The following is an 18001-nucleotide window of genomic DNA, read 5'->3' as shown; positions in this document are numbered from 1 at the left end:
GCGCAATCCTGAGGCCAAGCGAGGTTAATCTCGCCCAATCTTCTGTCCTCTCCATATATCGCGCTTCATTGAACAAGACCCCTCTCGACGCTTGGACCTCACAGGAGCTCATCATCGACGAATGCAACTGGACCCCTCTCATGCTCATGTCACTCCTTATGCCGCCCGCTGTCGGACCGCTCAAACGGGTGGCGCATCCCATCGCACGACGATGTTCTCGCGCGATGAGCAAGGCCGGGGGTCCGTTCACCGCTGTTCCGTCGCGGGAGCGGCCCGAGCGGTAGATGGTCGCCGTCAGCCGTGAGGCGAGGCCAAGGTAATAGCGTCCCTGCGCACGCACCCATGATATGAAGAGGAAGTAGATTGGCACTCGCAATCCGCCCGTAAAGGTCGAAAGGAGGGGAGCAAGACGTCTGAGCCCCACCGCCCAGATCGTTTGCCATCATGCCTCACCAACCTGGCATTCGACAACGTCGTCAAGGTGCTGCTGGTGCTCTTCCCCCTCTTCATCTCATCACCTCCTAGCCCCTCGCCTGGCGGGGATTAACGTCATGCCTACTCGATCGTCGACCGCAATCCCTCAAAAGGCATCCCATTCGTCCACGACGAAAGTCTTTGCTCTCCCTTCTCGTCACTCACCTCAGTCCAAGCGGACATCGACGACATCCTCTGGCGTCCTAGCAACCATCATGTCCGCCACCGGCTTGCTGCCAACCGTCATTGCGGCCAAGGAGAGTCATACCCAGGGTCCCTCGCCCATTCCTTCGCCCAAGGTCGATCCGCCAGTTGATGCGCTGCAATTGCCTTTGCCTCCTCTGGATCTTCACTTTACCCTCACGCCGTCGACCGCCGCGCAGCAGCTTTTACGCTACTCTCGACATGGGTCCCTCTTTGACGCAAAACCTGCGCAGGTTGGCAAGGTGAGTACCAAGGCTCGCACGCAATGCCGAGAAGAGACGTTGATTCCCCTCACACCTTGACAGGGCGGCTTTGGCACGGTCTACCGCTTCGAGCGCGATGATGGTTTCACGCCCCCCGTGACTTTTGAAACCAGCTCGACCGCCTCCCCTGCTATCGGTGCCAATCACCTCAGCCCAGAGCAAGATCACGGCTTGTCCCTGCCGGGCCCGTCGCCAGCCCTGACCACTGTCTCGCTCCCCGGTGAAGATGGCGGATCAGGGGATATTGGCCGACGAGCTCTCAATCGCAGCCTGAGCAACCCATCAACTGACCACATAATGCGTCCGGACTTTGGTGCAAGGCGTCAAGCCTCAACCGGCACTGTCCCAGCTGATTCAGCTGTAAGTAACCGCCGCTCGGGCCCACCAGCCGTCATCATTGTCAAGGTGTGCCGGACGCCCGTGTCAGGCGCATTCGACGAGATGCCCAAGACGGGACAGGGCCGCTCCCTCGCCCACGCCGCAGATGCTGCCCTAGCCAAGGGAGATACATCTGGCTTCCACACTCGAGTCGTAAGAGGAGAAGCTCGTCTCTTCCGCTTTTGCCAGATTGTATCGAAGCTCGACAAGCTCAGCTCGAACAAGACCGGCCTGGTGCGTCTACTTGCCGACTTGCCTTTCCCTGGCAATGAGTCTCGCCCCGATATGACGGATGCACAGATGGAGGAGGAGACCGGGCCAGTTCCACGTCTGCTCGCCTTTGAACGTTTGGTGGAGCTGGACGCGCAGCTGACGTCGAAGGGCTGGCAAAAGAGGAAGAGGGAGTGGTCGCATCGTGAGGTCGAGGATGTCGCACGCGATGTTGCTGCGGGGCTGGCTTTCCTTCACGCCAATCATAGTAAGTGAGCGACTCGTGCGTTGGGAAGTGACTAGCTCTGACCTCTTTCTTTGCCCACACCGCAGTTGTCCACGGCGACTTGAAGCCATCCAACATGATGCGCGATGCCCGCACGGGCGCAGCCAAGATCATCGACTTGGGAGCAAGTCGCCGCTTCGTCTGTGTCCCCAATCTCTACAAGGATTCGACCACCGCCGTCGAAGAATTCGACCGCTTCCTCGAAGAAGGCACCGTCACACCTCAAGCGCCGCACATGGTGCACACTGAAGGCCTCGGCTCTCTGACTGGCTCGCCCTTCTTCATGGCACCCGAAGTTCTTCTTCAAGCAGGCCGCTACGTAGACCATCGCCATATCTCTCGCTCCGTCCTTGACGACTACGTGCGCCACAAGGAGGCGTACTTTGCTCCTTCGCAGATCCCGCTCTTCGATGCGGCGTACAGCGACTTCAAGCGCGGATGGGGCATCAAGAGCGATATCTGGAGCTGGGCTTGCACGGTGCTCTCTCTCCTGCTTCGCTTGGCACCTCATGATCGTCGCAAGCCCTCGGACACGGTCTGCGCCTTCAGCTTCAATTTCGATGACTTGACCGACATGACAGAGCCTCGTCATCGCCTGCACAGATGCGAGCACAACTTGCCGCGCTTTCATGAGTGGGCGAGGCGCTTCCCACTGGTGTTGATGAAGAGTAAGTGCCGACAGACCAACGTGGTTCTTCGTGGCATTGACTGACCTGTCTTCTCTCCGGCAGCTACTTTGGCCGGCGTCCCACTGCCACCCGAGACAGAGGGTCTCTCTCCCGCCTGCACCGAGATGATGCGCATAGCCTTCCAGCACCAAGATGCTCGCCCAACAGCCAACGCCATCCTCAAAGCCCTCACCTCAGCCGGCAGCCGCAACTTGGCGTCGCACAATACCTCAAATCTCCTCGCAGCTCTCAAAGCACAACGTCGCACCTCGCTGACGCACACGCTGGGCGGCGGCGATACGGACGGCAATGTCTCTCACGCCTACTCGATCCACAATCGCGACGTGTCGGACAGCCGCAGCGTGAAGTCTTCCGCGGCGTCGATCAAGTCCCAGATGACGATGAGCGACTGCTCGGCGCTGCATCCTTGCTCATTGCCTTCGCCTACGAGGCGCGACGGCAGCATCGCCACGGACGATGGAGAGTCGATGCTCTGGATCTCAGAGGCAGATGTGGTCGAGCCACCCCCTGCGGCTGATGCGGAGATGGCTGAGGCCAATCCGGCTGGGCAGCAGGCAGAGACCGCTACCCAATCTGCCACGGCAGCAGCTCCCACAAGTGAGGCAGCGGATGGCACCAAAGCCTCCCGCCGCAACTCGATCAGTGCGGCCCTCATGTCCAAGACGCGCAATGCCGTCAAAGGTCTGTTGCCGAGCCACCAGAAGAGCAGGGAAGGGCTACGCCACGCCGCTGCTGCAGGTGCAGGCAGCGAGATGTCCGACGGCGGGAGCGAAGGCGCTCGCACGACGCCCACGATCCCACAGGGCAGCAGCCTGGGCACACCAGGCTCGGACGTCAAGCACACAGATGAACGCCGTTTCTCCTCTCTACTGCGTGCAGGCGGCGGGCGTAAGTCGCTGAGCGAGGGGCGAACAGGCTCACCGCAGCAACCTCCTGCCGATCCGCCCGCCTCACCTCGTACGAGGACCTCGTTGCTCGGGCTCAACAGTCGCTTCCACCGCAAGAGAGGAAGCACCATTGTGGCAAAACCGCCCGAGGTGCATGTAGAGCAGCCTTCCGGTGAGGAGCAACCTCAGTCGTCGACCATGTCCGCTCCGGTATCCTCGTCCGCCGTAGGCGATCTCGGCTTGCAGGGCCTCCCGACTGCAGGCTCCGATGGAGACACAATGATGGTCGACGCTCCTACTGCTGCTGCCAGCGAATCGATGGTTCCGCCATATCCAGAGCCAAGCAGCAATGCCGTTGATCCTCAGACAGATCCCAAGACGCCTACGGCTGCGACAGCCGCGTCCAAGATCTCTACGTCCGCCTCAGCGCCGGTCTCTACGGTCAAATCGAGGAAGAGGGCGAGTACTATTGAGAGGATTGGGATGACGTTGGGTATTGGGTCGAGGAAGGAGGGATGAGGGAGTTTCCTGACGCGATACCACCGCTGGACGACCCCGAACTATCCACGAACGCTTTTACTCTGTGTGCTCCTCCGCTTCTATTCCTGCTACTCTATCTTGGGCCCATCTTGCTACCTTTGACGACAACGACGACGACATGACCTGTTGTACTCCAATTGCGACGTGTCCTAATGTGATTATTATTCAAGACTAAATGCTGCCTACTGATTGTTCCGCTAATGCTCCACCTGCCTCACTCTCGCCGTCCTCAATGGTTCCTCAATCTCCTATGACGCTGCAATGCATCTTTCCTACTGAAGACGCTTCCACACCCATTGCGCCCATCGCACTTCCACTCCTGCGTCGCCTGACTACGCGCCGGATCCACCTCGACGTACAGGACTCTACATTGCTCCTTACTCAGTTTGCCCTGCCTCACCAGCGAAGCTTCTTCCTTCGCATGAATGGTCTCACGATGCCTCGCAAGGTCGTACGGGCGATGGAACTCGGTGCCACACCGTGAGCCAGTGAGGGGAGAAACGTACTCGCACACCGTGACGGAGCCGTGCGTTGAGACACCGCCGGGGTGGAAGCCGGCTAGGGCTGGGTCTGATGAGGCATCGCCGCCGCTGAAGGGGGCGCTGTCTGAGACGGACTTGCGTTGCCCTGCTGCTGCGCCTCCAGCACCGGCCCCGCCGCTGCGACGTGCTGCTGCTGCCTTCTTCTGAGCAGTGGGCGCACCGCGGCCCCCCCGAGGCTTCCGAGCTCCTCCTCCCTCTCCGGGCTCGTAGTCTTCTTCCTCATCGTCATCCTCCTCTGCAGCGTCTGGTCCCTCCCACTGACTGCCATTACTGCTGCTTGAGGCGTTGCTGGATCGACGCGACGAAGGCGCCGACAAGGAGGACGCTTGCGTGACGGTGGGCGGTGCGGCAATCTGGCTTCCTTGCGTGCCAAACGCACCTCGACCTTGCCCAGACCCGATCATTCCCGGAGGGCCACGCATTTGCTGAAATTGCTGGCGCGCAAAGCCTTGCTGACCCTGTTGCGGTGTGATAGCTTGTGCGCCGCTCCTGATCGAAGGACTGATAGATCCATCGTCCGCTTCGCCGCCGATGTTGGACGCCTCGCTACTCCCGCCGTTGAGACTTGCCCCACTGCCGCGCATGCTCGGCGCCTCACCGCCAGCTGCATTGTTAGCGGGCGTCATAGTCGCATCGATCGCATTGGACTTCATCGCTTCAGCAGGGTCGATTGCGAGCCCACTCTCTGCGCTGCCAGGCATATATCCGTAGCCGCCTTGCAGGCCTCGTCCTCGACCGAGTGGTTGAGAAGGTAGGGGCTTGTCGAGGTACGAAGATTGACCGCCCCCCGAAGATGAGGCGGATGATGAGCCGCCAAAGGCTCCGCCACGCCCACCATTGACGCTCTGCGGACCGTGAGGACCCATGACGCGGCCGGGCACCAGGTGACCACTGTCCTCGTCCTCGTCCTCGCTGCTGCTTGATGAGGAGGGCAGGAAGCGCGGCATGTTTGCTGGTCGGCGGGTGGGGGCAGTGCTTCGCTGCGATTGTTGAATGGGAGGCGGAGGTGGCAGAGGCTGGGCAAATTGAGGCTGGGCTCTGAGCAATGCCTCGTAATCTGCCCTCGAGAAGTTGTCATTAGAGCCGTGGAAGGGTTTCTCGTCGGAGTCGTCTGTATCAGGCGTGGTATCGCTGCTCGCTGGGCTGAATAGGCTCAATCCGCTGCTCGCAGATGAGCCTGCAGTGGGAGGCGCATGTCTATCGCCGCCCATCATTGGCGCTGCCGGCTGACTGTCGCTCGGCCGGATGGTATCAGCTCGCAACATGGGCGGCTTGCTGAGATAGGTTGGCATGTTGGGCTGACCCTTCGGCGTCGAGACTTGGGAGCCATCCTTGCCTGCTGACATCAGCAATTGGCTGAGAATCTGGTTGGCGTCCATGTTTGCCAATTGCGGACCAGACCAGCCCGCGAGGCCGTTCTTGCCCTCGTCGCTCGCCGACGCGTCGAGGTACATTTCTCTGGGCGAGACGGTCAGACCGGAACGATCCCTCGTCAATGGTTTGCGCTGAGGCTTCGTTTGACCCAGAGCTTGACCGCCGCTCAAGTCGAAGGCGTTGAAGTTGTTCGTGGGCTCGCCCGTCCATCCAGTCCCTGTACCCATGCCTACGCCTCCGGGTCCCGTTTGCAGACTGTTTGCAGGTGCAACGCCGAGCGCATTCTGGGCTGCCATGTCCGGTTGCTGAGGCGGTGACTGGCTGAACCAGGGGCGTGAGGCTGGCAGGAAGCTGGCATCGAAACTATTGCTGCGTTTCCTCGGGCCGACGGGAGGACGATGTGGTGGACCACCTTGATTTGGTGGCGAGGGCTGCATCTGCTGGTCAGGGTCGGCCTGCGACCAGGCTACGGGCGCAGCGTAGTCTGGCTGCCATGTACCGCCGCCATTGATGCCTGGACCGGGGAAGAGGAGATTACGTTGCTGGTCGACGTTGCCTTGCTGTTGATTGAGGGCCAGGGGATCAGCCTGCTTCGGTCCCAAACCGATGCCCGGCGCTCTTGAGTCTCCCATTCTCCCACGATTGGCCTGACTGTTTGCTGCGAAGCTCTGAGCTGCAGCGATCAAGTCGGCTTCGAAATTTGGCTGAGCGGGCGCTGTAGGCATAAAGCCGCCGCTCGAGACATTGTTGTTGCCTTGCGCGAGGTCGCGCAGAGGGCCTCGGAGTGCTCGCTGGTCGACCGAAGCTAGCTCTTGACGCACTTGCTGGCGAGCAAATGCTTCTTGTGCTGGAGTTGGCTGCGATGCTGGGAACATGGCGTTGGAGCCAGGCATGGCTCCTTGCACAGCATAGTTTGGGAAGGAGGCCATGTGCGCTTGTGGTTGGAACTTCATCGCTGCGACATTTTGCTGAATCTGCTGTTGCTGTTGCTGCTGCTGCTGAGATAGCTCTGGGAAGAGAGAGGCGAACTGTTCCGCTGATCCATCTCCTCCTCCGAGTGATAATGCGCCAATCGGCGGGCCAAAGCTGCCGCTCGGAGGGTTCTGAGGAGATGTATCTGCGAGTGACCAGTCGTCGCCCGAATTGCTTAATGTCGTGTCTGCTAGACCCGGGATGGGTCTGTCGTCTGAGATGGAATGTCGCTGACGATAGCCTCTTGATGCGCTGCCTTGTCTCTGGTGGCTCGGATTGCTCGAGGTAGCGCCCATGGCAGCTGCGAGACCGGTGAGAGAAGTCGTACTCGAATGACCTCGCCCGTCATTGCCTCGTTGACGTTTGCGATTCGGTATGCCCGTTGCTGCGCTTAATGTTCCGCTACCATGGCTGCCCACCGACGAAGGCCTTGATCCACCCCCTGCTCCTGTGACTGGGAAGTCATCTTCGAGTCGCGATGCTGGGCTGCCGAATGGTGAATCACCTCCACCACTCCCTCCCCCGACTGAAGCTGGTCCGCGATACTCTGTGAAGGATGGCTTGCTTCTCGACATCGACGGGAACGCGGAGGAGGAACCCATTGCCTCGGCCAGTGTGCTAGTCGACCCTGATGAGGACGACGACGGCATCCCCCCGGGGCCATAGCTGTCGTCGAAGAGGACGAAGTCATGGCCTGCGCCCGTCGAAGCAGCCTCGGGCTGCATTGCAGTGTAATGGACCGATGGGGTAAGATGATGCTGAAGTGGAGTTGTGCCTGAATGGCCGGCCCTCTTCCGCGATTCAAGCAAGACGGGCTCGCGCGCCGTTGAACAGTGAGAGGACGGCGATGGAAATACAACTGCTGTTGGTTGGTGATGAAGAGCGTTAAGGCCCTCGTAGTGACCGATTCGTTGTTGCTGCTGCTGTCTGTCGTCGACGTCTCGCCCTCGTCTAATCTCGTAGGGCAAAGCCCTCCATCGTAGCTCAAAATCTCCACTCGACCAGAGTCGTGCAGCCTGGCTTCGTCTTCCGCACTCCGGGGCTGACACATGATGAGCCAGCCGCTCCCGCATCCGCGCTGCAGACGGACGTCATCGAGCCAGTCGACCCTCAGTCCGCCAGTCCAGCCAAATATGGCGAGCAACACCAACCGCTACGATTGACGAGCGGAAAGACTCCAGATGAGATGGGAGTGAAATGGCATCGTACGAGCTTTGCTTGATCAGTAAAATTGTGGGGCAAGCTTGCACGCGGCAGAGAAGGATATCCTGGATCTCCATCGCAGCGCTGGGCTGGCTCATGCGTCCTGACTCTCCGTCCAAAATCACCTGCACCTGCACCAGCGTTGCGGTACGAGCTTCAGAGGCCAAGGCATGGTACCACCGTGTTGACTCGGCATCAAGCCCTATCCAGTCCGTTGTCTAACAGGTTGACTGAATGCTACGGTCCTGTCGCGCGGGCAGTCCTCCCCTCGTGGCCGCGGCGGCGTCGATCAACGGATCAAGATTGGGCTTCCTTGCTCCTAATGGACCCTTTCGCGGTTGAGCCGCAACCTCCTGCCGAATGCAGCAAGTCAAAGTCGCGGTCGCCAAGGCGCAGTTGAACGAGCCGCTAGCCTGGCCGCCGCCGCTGCTCTTCGCAGCTGCTGTGCTGCATCGGCGCGCTAGAAAGAGGCGTGGCTTACTACGACCCCTTTTGTCTGCGTCGAGGCTCGATCTGCCCGGCCGCCTCGGCTGCCCGGCTGTGTCGCCTCAAATCGCGGCGACGGCGGCAGCCATGGCTTGCGCCTGCGTATAGTTGAGAGAAAGGCGGGGTGGAGTTGGTGGGAACAAACGCGGAGGCCGATCTAGGCGGCGGGGGGCCGAATGAACGCATCATCAGGAGAGGGAGAGAGAGAGAGCGATGCACGAATGCATTGTTCGCCGAATGAGGCGTCGTCCATCGTTCGTCGTCGTCAGCAGTGCCAGTCGGCAGGGCCCTCCGAACGAACGTACGACATCAAAGCTTCCGCCCGTACGTGAGATTTGTACCTCTTCTGGACATCCCTCCTTCTCCATTCCTCTCTTCTCGGCATCTAGCTTCCTCGTCCTTGCACTTCTGTCATCCATCGGCAGACGTCACAGCCCGCCGCCGGTTGAAGACGCTGTCTCGCATTCAACCAAGACCAAAGAGAAACCATTCATAGATTGACATCTCGGGTCTCTTATCCTCGCACTTCACCTTCATCCCTCATCCATCCCTCTTCACTCATCTACGGACTCGCATCTCAGAGCTTCGCAATCATGGTCACCTCACCGCTCTCGCCTCGCGGCCTCTTCCTCCTGTGCCTCGCCGCAGCCGCCACCACCTACGCAGCTCCTGCCCCATCCCCTGATGTCTCAGTCTCCTCGTCATCCAAGTCACCCCGCACTTACCCCATCGTCAAGAAGCGCACACCGACGCGCACCGGCGATGACCTTCTCTCATGGGCGAACAACCACCGTTCCCACCTGCAAGGAAAATACGGCTTCGAGACTGCCACCTCCTCGTCTTCGAAGCGACGTGACGTGGGTGTCGCCCCCCTGGTGAATTACCAACACGACTCCACCTGGTACGCCACCTTCGAGGTCGGCACACCTGCCAAAGCCCTGAACCTTGTATTGGACACGGGCTCGTCAGACATCTGGGTCTCCGCCTCCAACTTCACGCCCTCGGCCTCCTCCACCTTCAGTAATGCCTCCTCCGCCTTCTCCATCACCTATGGCTCAGGGGCGGTCAATGGGTACGAGGCGAGGGACACCTTCACCTTGGCGGGGCATACAGTACCTGGCATGCCTTTTGCCGTTGCGACGGAGGTGTCGTCCAACTTGGAGGACGATGTCACCTCTGGAATCGCTGGCTTGGGCTTCCAAGCACTAAGCAGTGCGAATTCCGTGCCGTTCTGGCAGGCCGCAAACGAGAGCGAGTTCAGCTTCTACCTGCAGCGTAGCCCCAGCACGGACGATGTTACCGTCTCCACGGGTGGCGGTGAGGGGGGTCAAGGAGGGACCGGCGGACCCAGCAGTGGGCCATACCGCCGCCAATCGACCTCGTCCTCGTCCTCGTCTTCGTCTTCGTCATCCTCGACGGTGGCAGGCGGCTACTTCACCCTCGGCGGAACCAACACCTCTCTGTACCAAGGCGACATCAACTGGAGCAACGTCATCTCCAAGACTTATTGGCTCATCACTCTCGGCGGCGTCTCCGTAGCAGATTCTTCCATCGACATCGGGTCGACGAACAAGGCTGCCATTGACTCAGGCACAACTCTGATTGGTGGGCCAGAGTCGGTCATCGCCGCCATGTACAGCAAAATTGATGGAGCCTCGGCAATCGAGGGCGCGGATGGCTACTACCAATATCCGTGCGATTCGTCCGTCAATGCCACCCTAACTTTTGGTAACCAGCAGTACAGCTTGGGCAGCGACCAATTCGAGGTGGCCGCGCTCGACTCGTCAGGAGAATACTGCATGGGCGCCTTCTTCTCCGTTGGGTCCACATCTGCCTCTACGCTGCAGTGGATCGTGGGCGACGCGTTCCTTTCGTCGGTCTACACCATCATGCAGAATGGAGACACGGCGAGAGTTGGATTTGCTGCGCTTGCGGATGGACTGAACGACGGCGGCGCCTCGAGTACGACGGTCGCGAGGACGCAGCCTGCCACAACGTCGGGGGCAGCGCAGCACAAGGCGATGGCTGCTCAGCTCGCCGTGATGGCCGTCCTTGCAGCAGTTGTGGGACAAGCGCTCCTTTGCTAATGTTCGTGAGCCCGGACCTTTGACCTTTCCCTCTCTTACCCTCAAATCTTGTATCATACACTCCCGCATAGCCGTCTTATCTGCCTCTCTACACACGGAATCGTCCTGCAAATAGCAATTAGCATAGCGTGGCCTCTTGAAATTTGGCTTTGATTAGCTCTCCTTTACTCTGCTAAAAGCACCTCTCCCCACCATCTTCCCATCTCCTCTTCAATCTGCCCAGGTCATCGCAATTCCAGACGGGCTTCCCCAGCCGCACATTCACCTCGTTGTGAATCGAGCACATGAACCTCGCTGCGCTGCGCTTGCTCTCCGTCGCCTCTTGTAGAGTCATGTTCTCCAGAGGCTTCCCCTGGGTACCAGCCGCGGGTCTCTCCACTGCTCGGCGAGCATAGTCTTCGCTCAGGGCGTCGGCGCAATACCCACAGGGATAGAGAACCGGCAGGGATGTGAGGAGGGAGAGAAGGGCTGAGCGTTGGGTCTCTGTGGGCTTCTCCGGATAGGTGGCTGCTACGCTGTGTAGGAAGTCCCACGTGGAGCGACCGAGCTCCTCGACGTCTGGCGGGCAACCTTTCACTTGCGAGATTGACCTGTCCGAAGAAGCTGCTGAAGAGGTTGAGGCTGCTGCTGCTGCTGCTGCGCCGAACCCCACGCCTCCTGCCGTCTTGCCTGCGGACCCACCGCCGCCTGAGCCCCTCATGGCATCTGCGAAGGCAAGTCTGCTCGAACAAGAGCGACATGGCTTCCCGTCGGGACCAATGACCAGCCTCTCGCCCTTCTCTGTGATAATGACTCGATTGCCGCCAGGCAGCGGCGTGCCCTCCTCAGGCCCCTCAGCCGCAATAGGTCCCGTCGCTCTCCTTTTGCCCTTGTAGTCGCGCGTGTTGGACGCAGACTCGACGTAAGACCCTGTACTTCCGCCTCCAACTCCCCACTCTTCTGTTCCTTCAGGCCGCGGTACACGCTTGGGCTCCCAATTCTCCCAGGCGTCGCCCTCGTCGCTTTGTCCAGCGGTAGGGCCGGCGCCACTCCTTGTACCACCGCCCAACTTGAAGTACTCTTCCCTCAAGTCGATTTTTCTCCTGTCCTTCTTCATTCCAAGCTCCTCTTCTTTGCTCAGGGCCGACACCTTGGTGGCATTGTACTCGTAGCGGGTCTGAGTAAGGTAGGAGAGGCCATAGGCGGCTGTTACGATTGTGAGGGTAAAGGGGAGGCCAAAGAGGAGAAATGGCTGTCGACGGATTGAAGGGATGATACGATTAATGAAGGTAGCCTTGGAGCGTCTTGATGATGAGGGATAGGGATTTGAGGGGAAAGGTGGCATGGTGAGTGGGTGGCGATGAGAAGGAAGGAGGGCAAAGGAGGAAACAAAGCTCAGTCCGCCTTTGGAGACTCGTCTTGACTTCTCGCTTCGCGCTTGCAGTCCAACCCCGACTGGACTCGGACTTCGTGGAGGAGAGAGAGAGAGTGGCTTGTTGAGAGTGGCTTGTTCTCATTCTCGCCAATCATGTACGACGAGCGATGAGCGCAAGCCAATCAGAGCCAGGCGCAGGCCCAGGGCGAACCTGTCGCCCTCACTTCACTACCTCTCTGGCAGACTTTGCTCTACCCACTCGCTCGGCCTCACCATCGCCTGCCGTCCTCTCTCCTCTGGCATCGACGACGGCAGCTGGTGCCAGACCAACACAACAACGCGGCTTGGGCTCCTACGCACTGCGACCGCGCTCCTCGCTGTCCCGCAACATCATCACAGCAGCGCCCGACGATGGACAAGACGACGAAGATGACGACGGAGGGCGCAGCACAGCCAAAGGAGGGTACGACGATCGTGGGCCCACATCCTCCTCTTCTTCTCCCTTTCAACCACATCGTCAGCCTCGAAGCCCCTCTCATACGACGTCCTATCGCTCGGCGGCAGATCGCGATAGAAGCCGCGAACGTCTCACATCCTCCTACTCGCGCATGGGAAGCAACCCTCCCCTCTCCCCTCGTTCGATGCGCGGTGGGGAGCGTGAATCGCCCTTTGCCCGCAGTATGGGCAACAGGCAGAGGGCGAGCTCGCCAATGTCCCGTCGTCAACATTTGAGCCCTGAGCCTTGGAGTACAGGCGTGGATGCAGCATCATCGTACGGAGGGGAAGACGACGTGGAGCTGGATTTGGACGGGATGGATATGAGGATGGAGGAGGCCGAGGATGACGACGAGGAGTCTACGGCTAGTTCCCCGACAAAGCGAGTTGCGGTGCAGAGGGCTGAGAACCACTCACTCGCACCTCGAGGTAGCAATGCAGTAGCGCCGCCACTACGGCGTGTCCTTCAACTCCTCAAGGAAGAGTCTAAACCTGGCGAAGGGGAGGTAGCAAGCGAAGCCAAAGTCACAAAACGCCTAGGCGCCATCAACGAAGCGGCTGCGGCCTCTCGCAGTATGCGCGAAGGTAGCCCTTTTGCTACACCTTCATCCTCATCTTCTACCCTCGTCCACGACGCAGATGCCGCCTCGGGCAACCTCAGCGTCTCGCAAGCGCACGCACAGGCACAACGCAATGCGGCCTTGTCCTCTGGGGACGACGATCTGCTCGACAATGTAGGCTTTGAGTCCTCTTCTGATGCATTGAGCAGTCCTTCCTCAAATGAGGGTGACGAGATAGACTCAGATGCCGGATACGAGCCTGCGAGCACGCCTGCCTCACTGCCTGACGGCCCTGATGGTGCCACACTGGAGCCTGCCAACGACATGCAAATGGACGAGGGAGACGATGAGGCTATGCAAGACGATAGCGCGAGCGCTGATGCTGGGAGCGGGCTTCTATCGACTACACCTCTGGCCGGTCACAATGCTGGCCCCGCCTCCTCGTCCACCCTCTTCCCCAGTTCGGCCATCTCGACTCCTCCACCACGCTTTTCAACCCCATCTCTCCCCTCGTCAGCCAACGTCTCTCCGGTCAATGAGCGCGGCGGCGGCTACCCCTGGGATGCACGTCAGCACCCACTCAATCGCGGCTTGACAGAGGCGCCACGCACCCCAATGGGGCTGAGCGCTCTTGCTGCTGGGCTTGGAGGGGAAGCAGCACCGGCTGCGGCGAATCACAGCCTCTCCATCTCATCTCCCAGCACCTCCTCCACCACTTCGACCCCGACCCAACCCTCCACCACCGGGCCCATGCGTGGCGGCATCTCAACAAGCAGCACAACTGGCCGCAAGAGAACGGGCTCAGCATGGACCGACTTCCGCAACTCCCCCGGCCAGACCTCATCTTCCGCCGCCACGGGAAGAGATGGTGCCACGCCTGGCGGAAGCGCAGGCAGCTTAGGAGCAGGAGGAGCAAGCAGCTACGATCGCAAGCAACATCGTCTGCACGGCTATCAGGCGAGCTGGCATGCTCGGCATCACCACCATCATCATCATCACAGTAAAGCGAAGGATCTTGCACTGGCTGCCGCAGCTAGTCGTGGCCTTTCCACATCGCCCGCCGCGAGCACGAGTGGTGCGTACCCTGGAGGAGTGGCCGCTTTCAATACAAGCCGAGCCTCTTCTCCCACCTTGGCTAGTGCGGTCACCAGTGCGAGCACGAAGAGGAAGTTCGGCTTCGGCGGCACTGGCTCTGACTCTCCCGGTGGATCGAGTAGTAGTAGCGGGAATGCCAACTCGGAGCGCGGTACCAGCGGGGCAGGGGAGCGGTACGATCCTTACATAAGTAGCGCTCATAAACGTCGCGCTCTGAGTCCGTTGATGAGTCTAGGACTAGGCCTTGGGAGTGGGTCAGGAAGCATGAGCAGCATGCAAGCAACAGAAGGTGGAAGCGCAGGAGGCCCAGGAGGTGGAGGGAGCGGTGCGTCAAGCCCCGCAAGGTATCACGCGCCGCAGTCCTGGTATCATCGCAACTCAGTCACTAGCCCGACCGCAACCTTCAATGGTGGCTACTTCCCTCCAGCTTCCGTCTCCGCTTCTTCGACCTCATCCTCTACGGCACCCAATGGCGGCGGCGGCGGCCCGGCTGGAATTTCGGCCGCAGCTGCAGCAGCCTCATCAAGCAGTCCACTCCTCTCAGCCGTTGCCCCTCGCCTGGCCGCTCATAGGGACGCGGCGGCTCAAGCGGCTGCCAATGCGGCTTGGGGCCCTCTGTCGAATCTGGATGGATTGGGCATGGGTGGCACCCAGGATGACGAGTCTCCTGCTGAGGAGCAAGGTAGAGAGGCGGTGCCGACGAGAGCGATTGCTCCTGTAAGGAGGAGGGAGGGAACACCCACTCGCGCCGGGAGGAGCGGGAGTGGTGGTGGGAGTGGGAGTGGTACGCCGGCCTGGGGCGCAGCAAAGAGTCGGATGGGCCAACTGCAAGGTGGGACGTCCTTGTCCTCGGTGACGACGTCCGCGGCAGCGACTCCAACGTCAGGATCTGCAGTGGCGGCGCCAGCGACGGGCATCCCGCCTTTTGGCGAAGACGATGCTGGTCTTGGACCGAGCTTGCTGGCGGGTTCATCTTCGCGGCGTAGAGGAGAGTAGAGAAGCGTTCAGCAGGAGTGTCAAGTCGAACCGGCATCGTTCAGAGCGGGGGCCGGTGCGGTCATCAACGTCATTATACCAGCCAATGTATTCATTCCTTCTACACTGTTGCTTCTGCCCCTTCTCCTCTCATTCTATATGCTACCCGGCACGCTCACAGCCTCTTTCCCACCTCCGTAATCTCCTCCAGTACTTCCTTTATTCGGGGTGACCCACCGCCCAACCTCTGGCCCCACGCTTGAGCCGCATCCCCTCCCAGCTGAACGGCTCCCACAGGCAAAGTCACAGGCTTGCCGCTCTTTTTGCCCTCACCCGCCGCGAACAGCACATTGCCCTGCGCTATCAGCGTGCGATAGACCACTTCATCGTCTCCGGGCTCTTCGGTCAAGAGACGATTGATTGCCTCCAAGAGAGCAGAGGAGTCAATAGCGTTGCTGCCGGAGACAAGGTTGGTCGACAAGTTCAGCAAGACGGTTGCGAAGGCCACACGGCCTGGCTTGCTGAGGTGAGCGAAGTGTGGGCATGCCAGGAGCGGCTGCAAGTCTGCCGCACCCGTCGAGCTCGAGAGAAGTGCAGAGCCACCCGTTGCCGTGGAAGACGAAAAGGCATTAGCTAGTGCGCGGGCGCAAAGCATTGTGTTCGTCTCTGCCGCCTTGCTGTCAGTTGATGGCCAGGAAGCCGCGTGCCACCCAGAGGCGGACAGGATGAGTGGAAGAAGCTCGTTTGCTGCTGGAGTGGTAGGGAAGAGGCATGCGAGCCTGACGAGGTCGAGGAGCGGGAAGCGTGCCGAGCTGGGCCATGATTCTAGGCCGGACAGGATGGGGCTCAGGTCTATAGGAGTGGCAGCGGCGCCAGCTTGAAGCGCCGCAGTGAGCTGGGCGACAGTCTGCGTCGCATCCACGCTCCCGCCGCTGTGAGTCGCGCTTAGCTCCTTCAGCTTGCCTTCCAGGGCAGGAAGGTTGGCTTGCTTGAACGACTGCGCTTCGCGGACGGGCAATATGGCCAGAGCCTTCGTCGCCGCTGCTGCTCCAGGCTGCGCAGCCCCATTACTACCCCCTGCACCTCCGGCCGGCGGCGGAATGTACCTCCCGGTTCCGGAGTAAGGATCCACGTAGGTACTCGTATCCTGGCCAACACCGAGGGTCTGACCCTCCGTGTTCTTGTCGATGAAGCCAACCACCTGCTCAAGATAGCTCATAGGCAGCTCATTCCTCTCCAAAAAGCGTTGCGCCGCCATGTAGGCGTTTTCGCTCAGGTTGTACGGGAGCTTGAGGGGAGGTGCATCATCCGCAATGTCGACGTCGAAGACGTAGTCGTATTCCTTTCCCTCGTATAGCTTCTTTGTGCCGGATCCTACGCCACCTACGACTTCGCCTACTTTTTCCCAAGAGGAACTGGCAGTGGACCATTGGTAGGCTTCGATTACGCCGCCAGAGGCGGAGACCATCTTGGTCTCGCCCTCACGTGTGCCCGCCTTGTTCAGTGCCTCCTTACCTGGCACCTGATCCTTGCGAATGTCGCCTACTTGCGTCTTGTTCAGGGCCTGTGATGAGACGGATCGGTCGTATGCCTGTCGTCGATGAAGTGAGATGTGAGTGAGAGGCCCTCGTCAACCGCCTGCATTGTCCACACTCACCTCGATCTCGCCAGCCTCTGCGACACGGCTGGCATCCCTGGTAAAGATGTGGATGAAGTTGTCGCTACTTCCACAGACAACATCGCCGTCGCTCAAGGCTGCGACTGTCCAGACCGAGATAGCAGGGACAGTGAGCGTCTGGACCAAGCTCCCCTCCCTCCAGATGCGAACGCTTCTGTCCTCCCCCGAGCTAACGAGCTCTCCAGTCGGCAGGGCGGTCAGCGAGTAGACGAAGCTGGTATGCCCCGAGAGCACCTGCATTGGCCTGTGGGGCGAAGAGATGGACCACACGTTGATATTGCCGTCGTTTGAGCAGCTCGCGAAGGATCCCTCTCCTGGCAGGAGGTGTAGTCCGCGAACTGCGTCCGAGTGGCCGGCGAAGACTGCGATGGGCTCTTGCGGCCTGGAGATGGACCAGAGACGCACAAGCTTATCTGCTGATGCAGTCAGGATGCGATCTGAGTCGACAGCCACGACGGCCCAGACTGCCTGGAGGTGGCCTTTGAGGGTCGCAACGCATTGCCAGTTCTTCCAGACTCGGGCCGTCCTGAAAGACGGTGGTAAGTGGGCAATGAGGGTCAGCGAGCTCAAAAAGGAGGAATGAATCATTCTTGGCCGCATTGCTGCTCACTTGTCCCAGCTACCGCTCACGACGTATGAGCCTCCTGGCCCAACATCGAGCGTCGATACGTTGTCCTCGTGCCCTACTAAAGTGAAGTCTGCGCTGATTGACGGTATCGCCCTGCCGTCGCCTCCAACCTTGACCTGGTATGCATTCACCAGCTTGTCTTGCCCACCGGTGAGAGCGAACACTGGGCAAAGGCGGGGCGAGGACGTCCGGTGAGCTTGGCGGCTGCTTCCATGATGAATGTCGGGCTACTTACGTCCGTCTGCCCCATCACTAAGCCACGCGCACGAGTTGACGTACCCTCCATGACCAGGGAGTGTCTCTGGAGGTTCAAAATTGCGACCACCTGCACGTCTTGTCCATACGGATGCGGTCTTGTCGCGAGAGGCAGAGATGACGAGGGAAGAGCCGCTCGAGTGGGAGTGAGTGGCCACAGCTCGGACCTGGACAAGGCGAGAAGGCAAAGAGCGGGGTCAGCTGAGAAGGTCTTGCCCGCCTTGGAGGGCACTCACATCGCCCTGATGCCCTTGAAGCTGGTTTGACAGCTTATATGCACTGGATGATGCCATGGCAGGTTGAGTTGTGTCAAGTTGAGAAGAAAGGTCCAGTTGACCTCGACGGACGCGCGGCTTGAGTGACGGA

The 18001-nt window shown here is 60.1% G+C and overlaps 6 protein-coding genes across 6 annotated transcripts; 3 read left to right on the top strand and 3 right to left on the bottom strand.

The window, feature by feature from the left end:
* The first annotated feature begins 377 nt into the window (after positions 1-377).
* BDZ90DRAFT_170701 (hypothetical protein) lies at positions 378-4136 on the top strand. Its single transcript, XM_025503687.1, has 4 exons — positions 378-920; positions 984-1797; positions 1863-2483; positions 2547-4136. The coding sequence occupies exons 1-4, from the start codon at positions 552-554 to the stop codon at positions 3908-3910; spliced, it is 3168 nt and encodes a 1055-aa protein (XP_025362354.1). The 5' UTR covers positions 378-551; the 3' UTR covers positions 3911-4136.
* Positions 4036-8137, bottom strand: BDZ90DRAFT_170721 (hypothetical protein). The gene has a single exon (XM_025503689.1). It carries the CDS (start codon positions 7890-7892, stop codon positions 4161-4163), a length of 3732 nt encoding a protein of 1243 aa, XP_025362353.1. The 5' UTR covers positions 7893-8137; the 3' UTR covers positions 4036-4160.
* A 964-nt stretch (positions 8138-9101) lies between these two features.
* BDZ90DRAFT_219900 (acid protease) lies at positions 9102-10595 on the top strand (the record flags this gene model as incomplete). Its single annotated transcript, XM_025504417.1, has 2 exons — positions 9102-9819; positions 9934-10595. 2 exons carry the CDS (start codon positions 9102-9104, stop codon positions 10593-10595), a joined length of 1380 nt encoding a protein of 459 aa, XP_025362352.1.
* On the bottom strand, positions 10499-12068 carry BDZ90DRAFT_170712 (FAD-dependent thiol oxidase). The gene has a single exon (XM_025503688.1). The coding sequence runs from the start codon at positions 11917-11919 to the stop codon at positions 10768-10770; it is 1152 nt and encodes a 383-aa protein (XP_025362351.1). The 5' UTR covers positions 11920-12068; the 3' UTR covers positions 10499-10767.
* Positions 12069-12091: 23 nt separating this feature from the next.
* On the top strand, positions 12092-15268 carry BDZ90DRAFT_232134 (hypothetical protein). The gene has a single exon (XM_025506138.1). It carries the CDS (start codon positions 12117-12119, stop codon positions 15093-15095), a length of 2979 nt encoding a protein of 992 aa, XP_025362350.1. The 5' UTR covers positions 12092-12116; the 3' UTR covers positions 15096-15268.
* BDZ90DRAFT_232133 (PFU-domain-containing protein) lies at positions 15159-17959 on the bottom strand. The gene is made up of 5 exons (XM_025506137.1): positions 17872-17959; positions 17616-17802; positions 17363-17543; positions 16732-17278; positions 15159-16665 (listed from the first exon to the last, which is right to left on the bottom strand). The coding sequence occupies exons 1-5, from the start codon at positions 17926-17928 to the stop codon at positions 15250-15252; spliced, it is 2388 nt and encodes a 795-aa protein (XP_025362349.1). The 5' UTR covers positions 17929-17959; the 3' UTR covers positions 15159-15249.
* Positions 17960-18001: the final 42 nt, after the last annotated feature.

This window comes from Jaminaea rosea, assembly GCF_003144245.1.
Source record: "Jaminaea rosea strain MCA 5214 unplaced genomic scaffold BDZ90scaffold_6, whole genome shotgun sequence".
NCBI classification, from domain to species: Eukaryota; Fungi; Basidiomycota; class Exobasidiomycetes; order Microstromatales; genus Jaminaea; species Jaminaea rosea.
This window is presented reverse-complemented; position numbering and strand designations above follow the sequence as displayed.

Coding starts and splice junctions, on each gene's coding strand:
- BDZ90DRAFT_170712 (XM_025503688.1), bottom strand. CDS start 11,919: ATGCCACCTTTCCCCTCAAATCCCTATCCCTCATCATCAAGACGCTCC.
- BDZ90DRAFT_170701 (XM_025503687.1), top strand. CDS start 552: ATGCCTACTCGATCGTCGACCGCAATCCCTCAAAAGGCATCCCATTCG. Junction 921..983: donor AACCTGCGCAGGTTGGCAAG/GTGAGTACCAAG, acceptor ACACCTTGACAG/GGCGGCTTTGGCACGGTCTA. Junction 1,798..1,862: donor TTTCCTTCACGCCAATCATA/GTAAGTGAGCGA, acceptor CCCACACCGCAG/TTGTCCACGGCGACTTGAAG.
- BDZ90DRAFT_170721 (XM_025503689.1), bottom strand. CDS start 7,892: ATGCGGGAGCGGCTGGCTCATCATGTGTCAGCCCCGGAGTGCGGAAGA.
- BDZ90DRAFT_232134 (XM_025506138.1), top strand. CDS start 12,117: ATGAGCGCAAGCCAATCAGAGCCAGGCGCAGGCCCAGGGCGAACCTGT.
- BDZ90DRAFT_232133 (XM_025506137.1), bottom strand. CDS start 17,928: ATGGCATCATCCAGTGCATATAAGCTGTCAAACCAGCTTCAAGGGCAT. Junction 17,544..17,615: donor TAGTGATGGGGCAGACGGAC/GTAAGTAGCCCG, acceptor GCCTTTGCCCAG/TGTTCGCTCTCACCGGTGGG. Junction 17,279..17,362: donor GTGAGCGGTAGCTGGGACAA/GTGAGCAGCAAT, acceptor ACCGTCTTTCAG/GACGGCCCGAGTCTGGAAGA.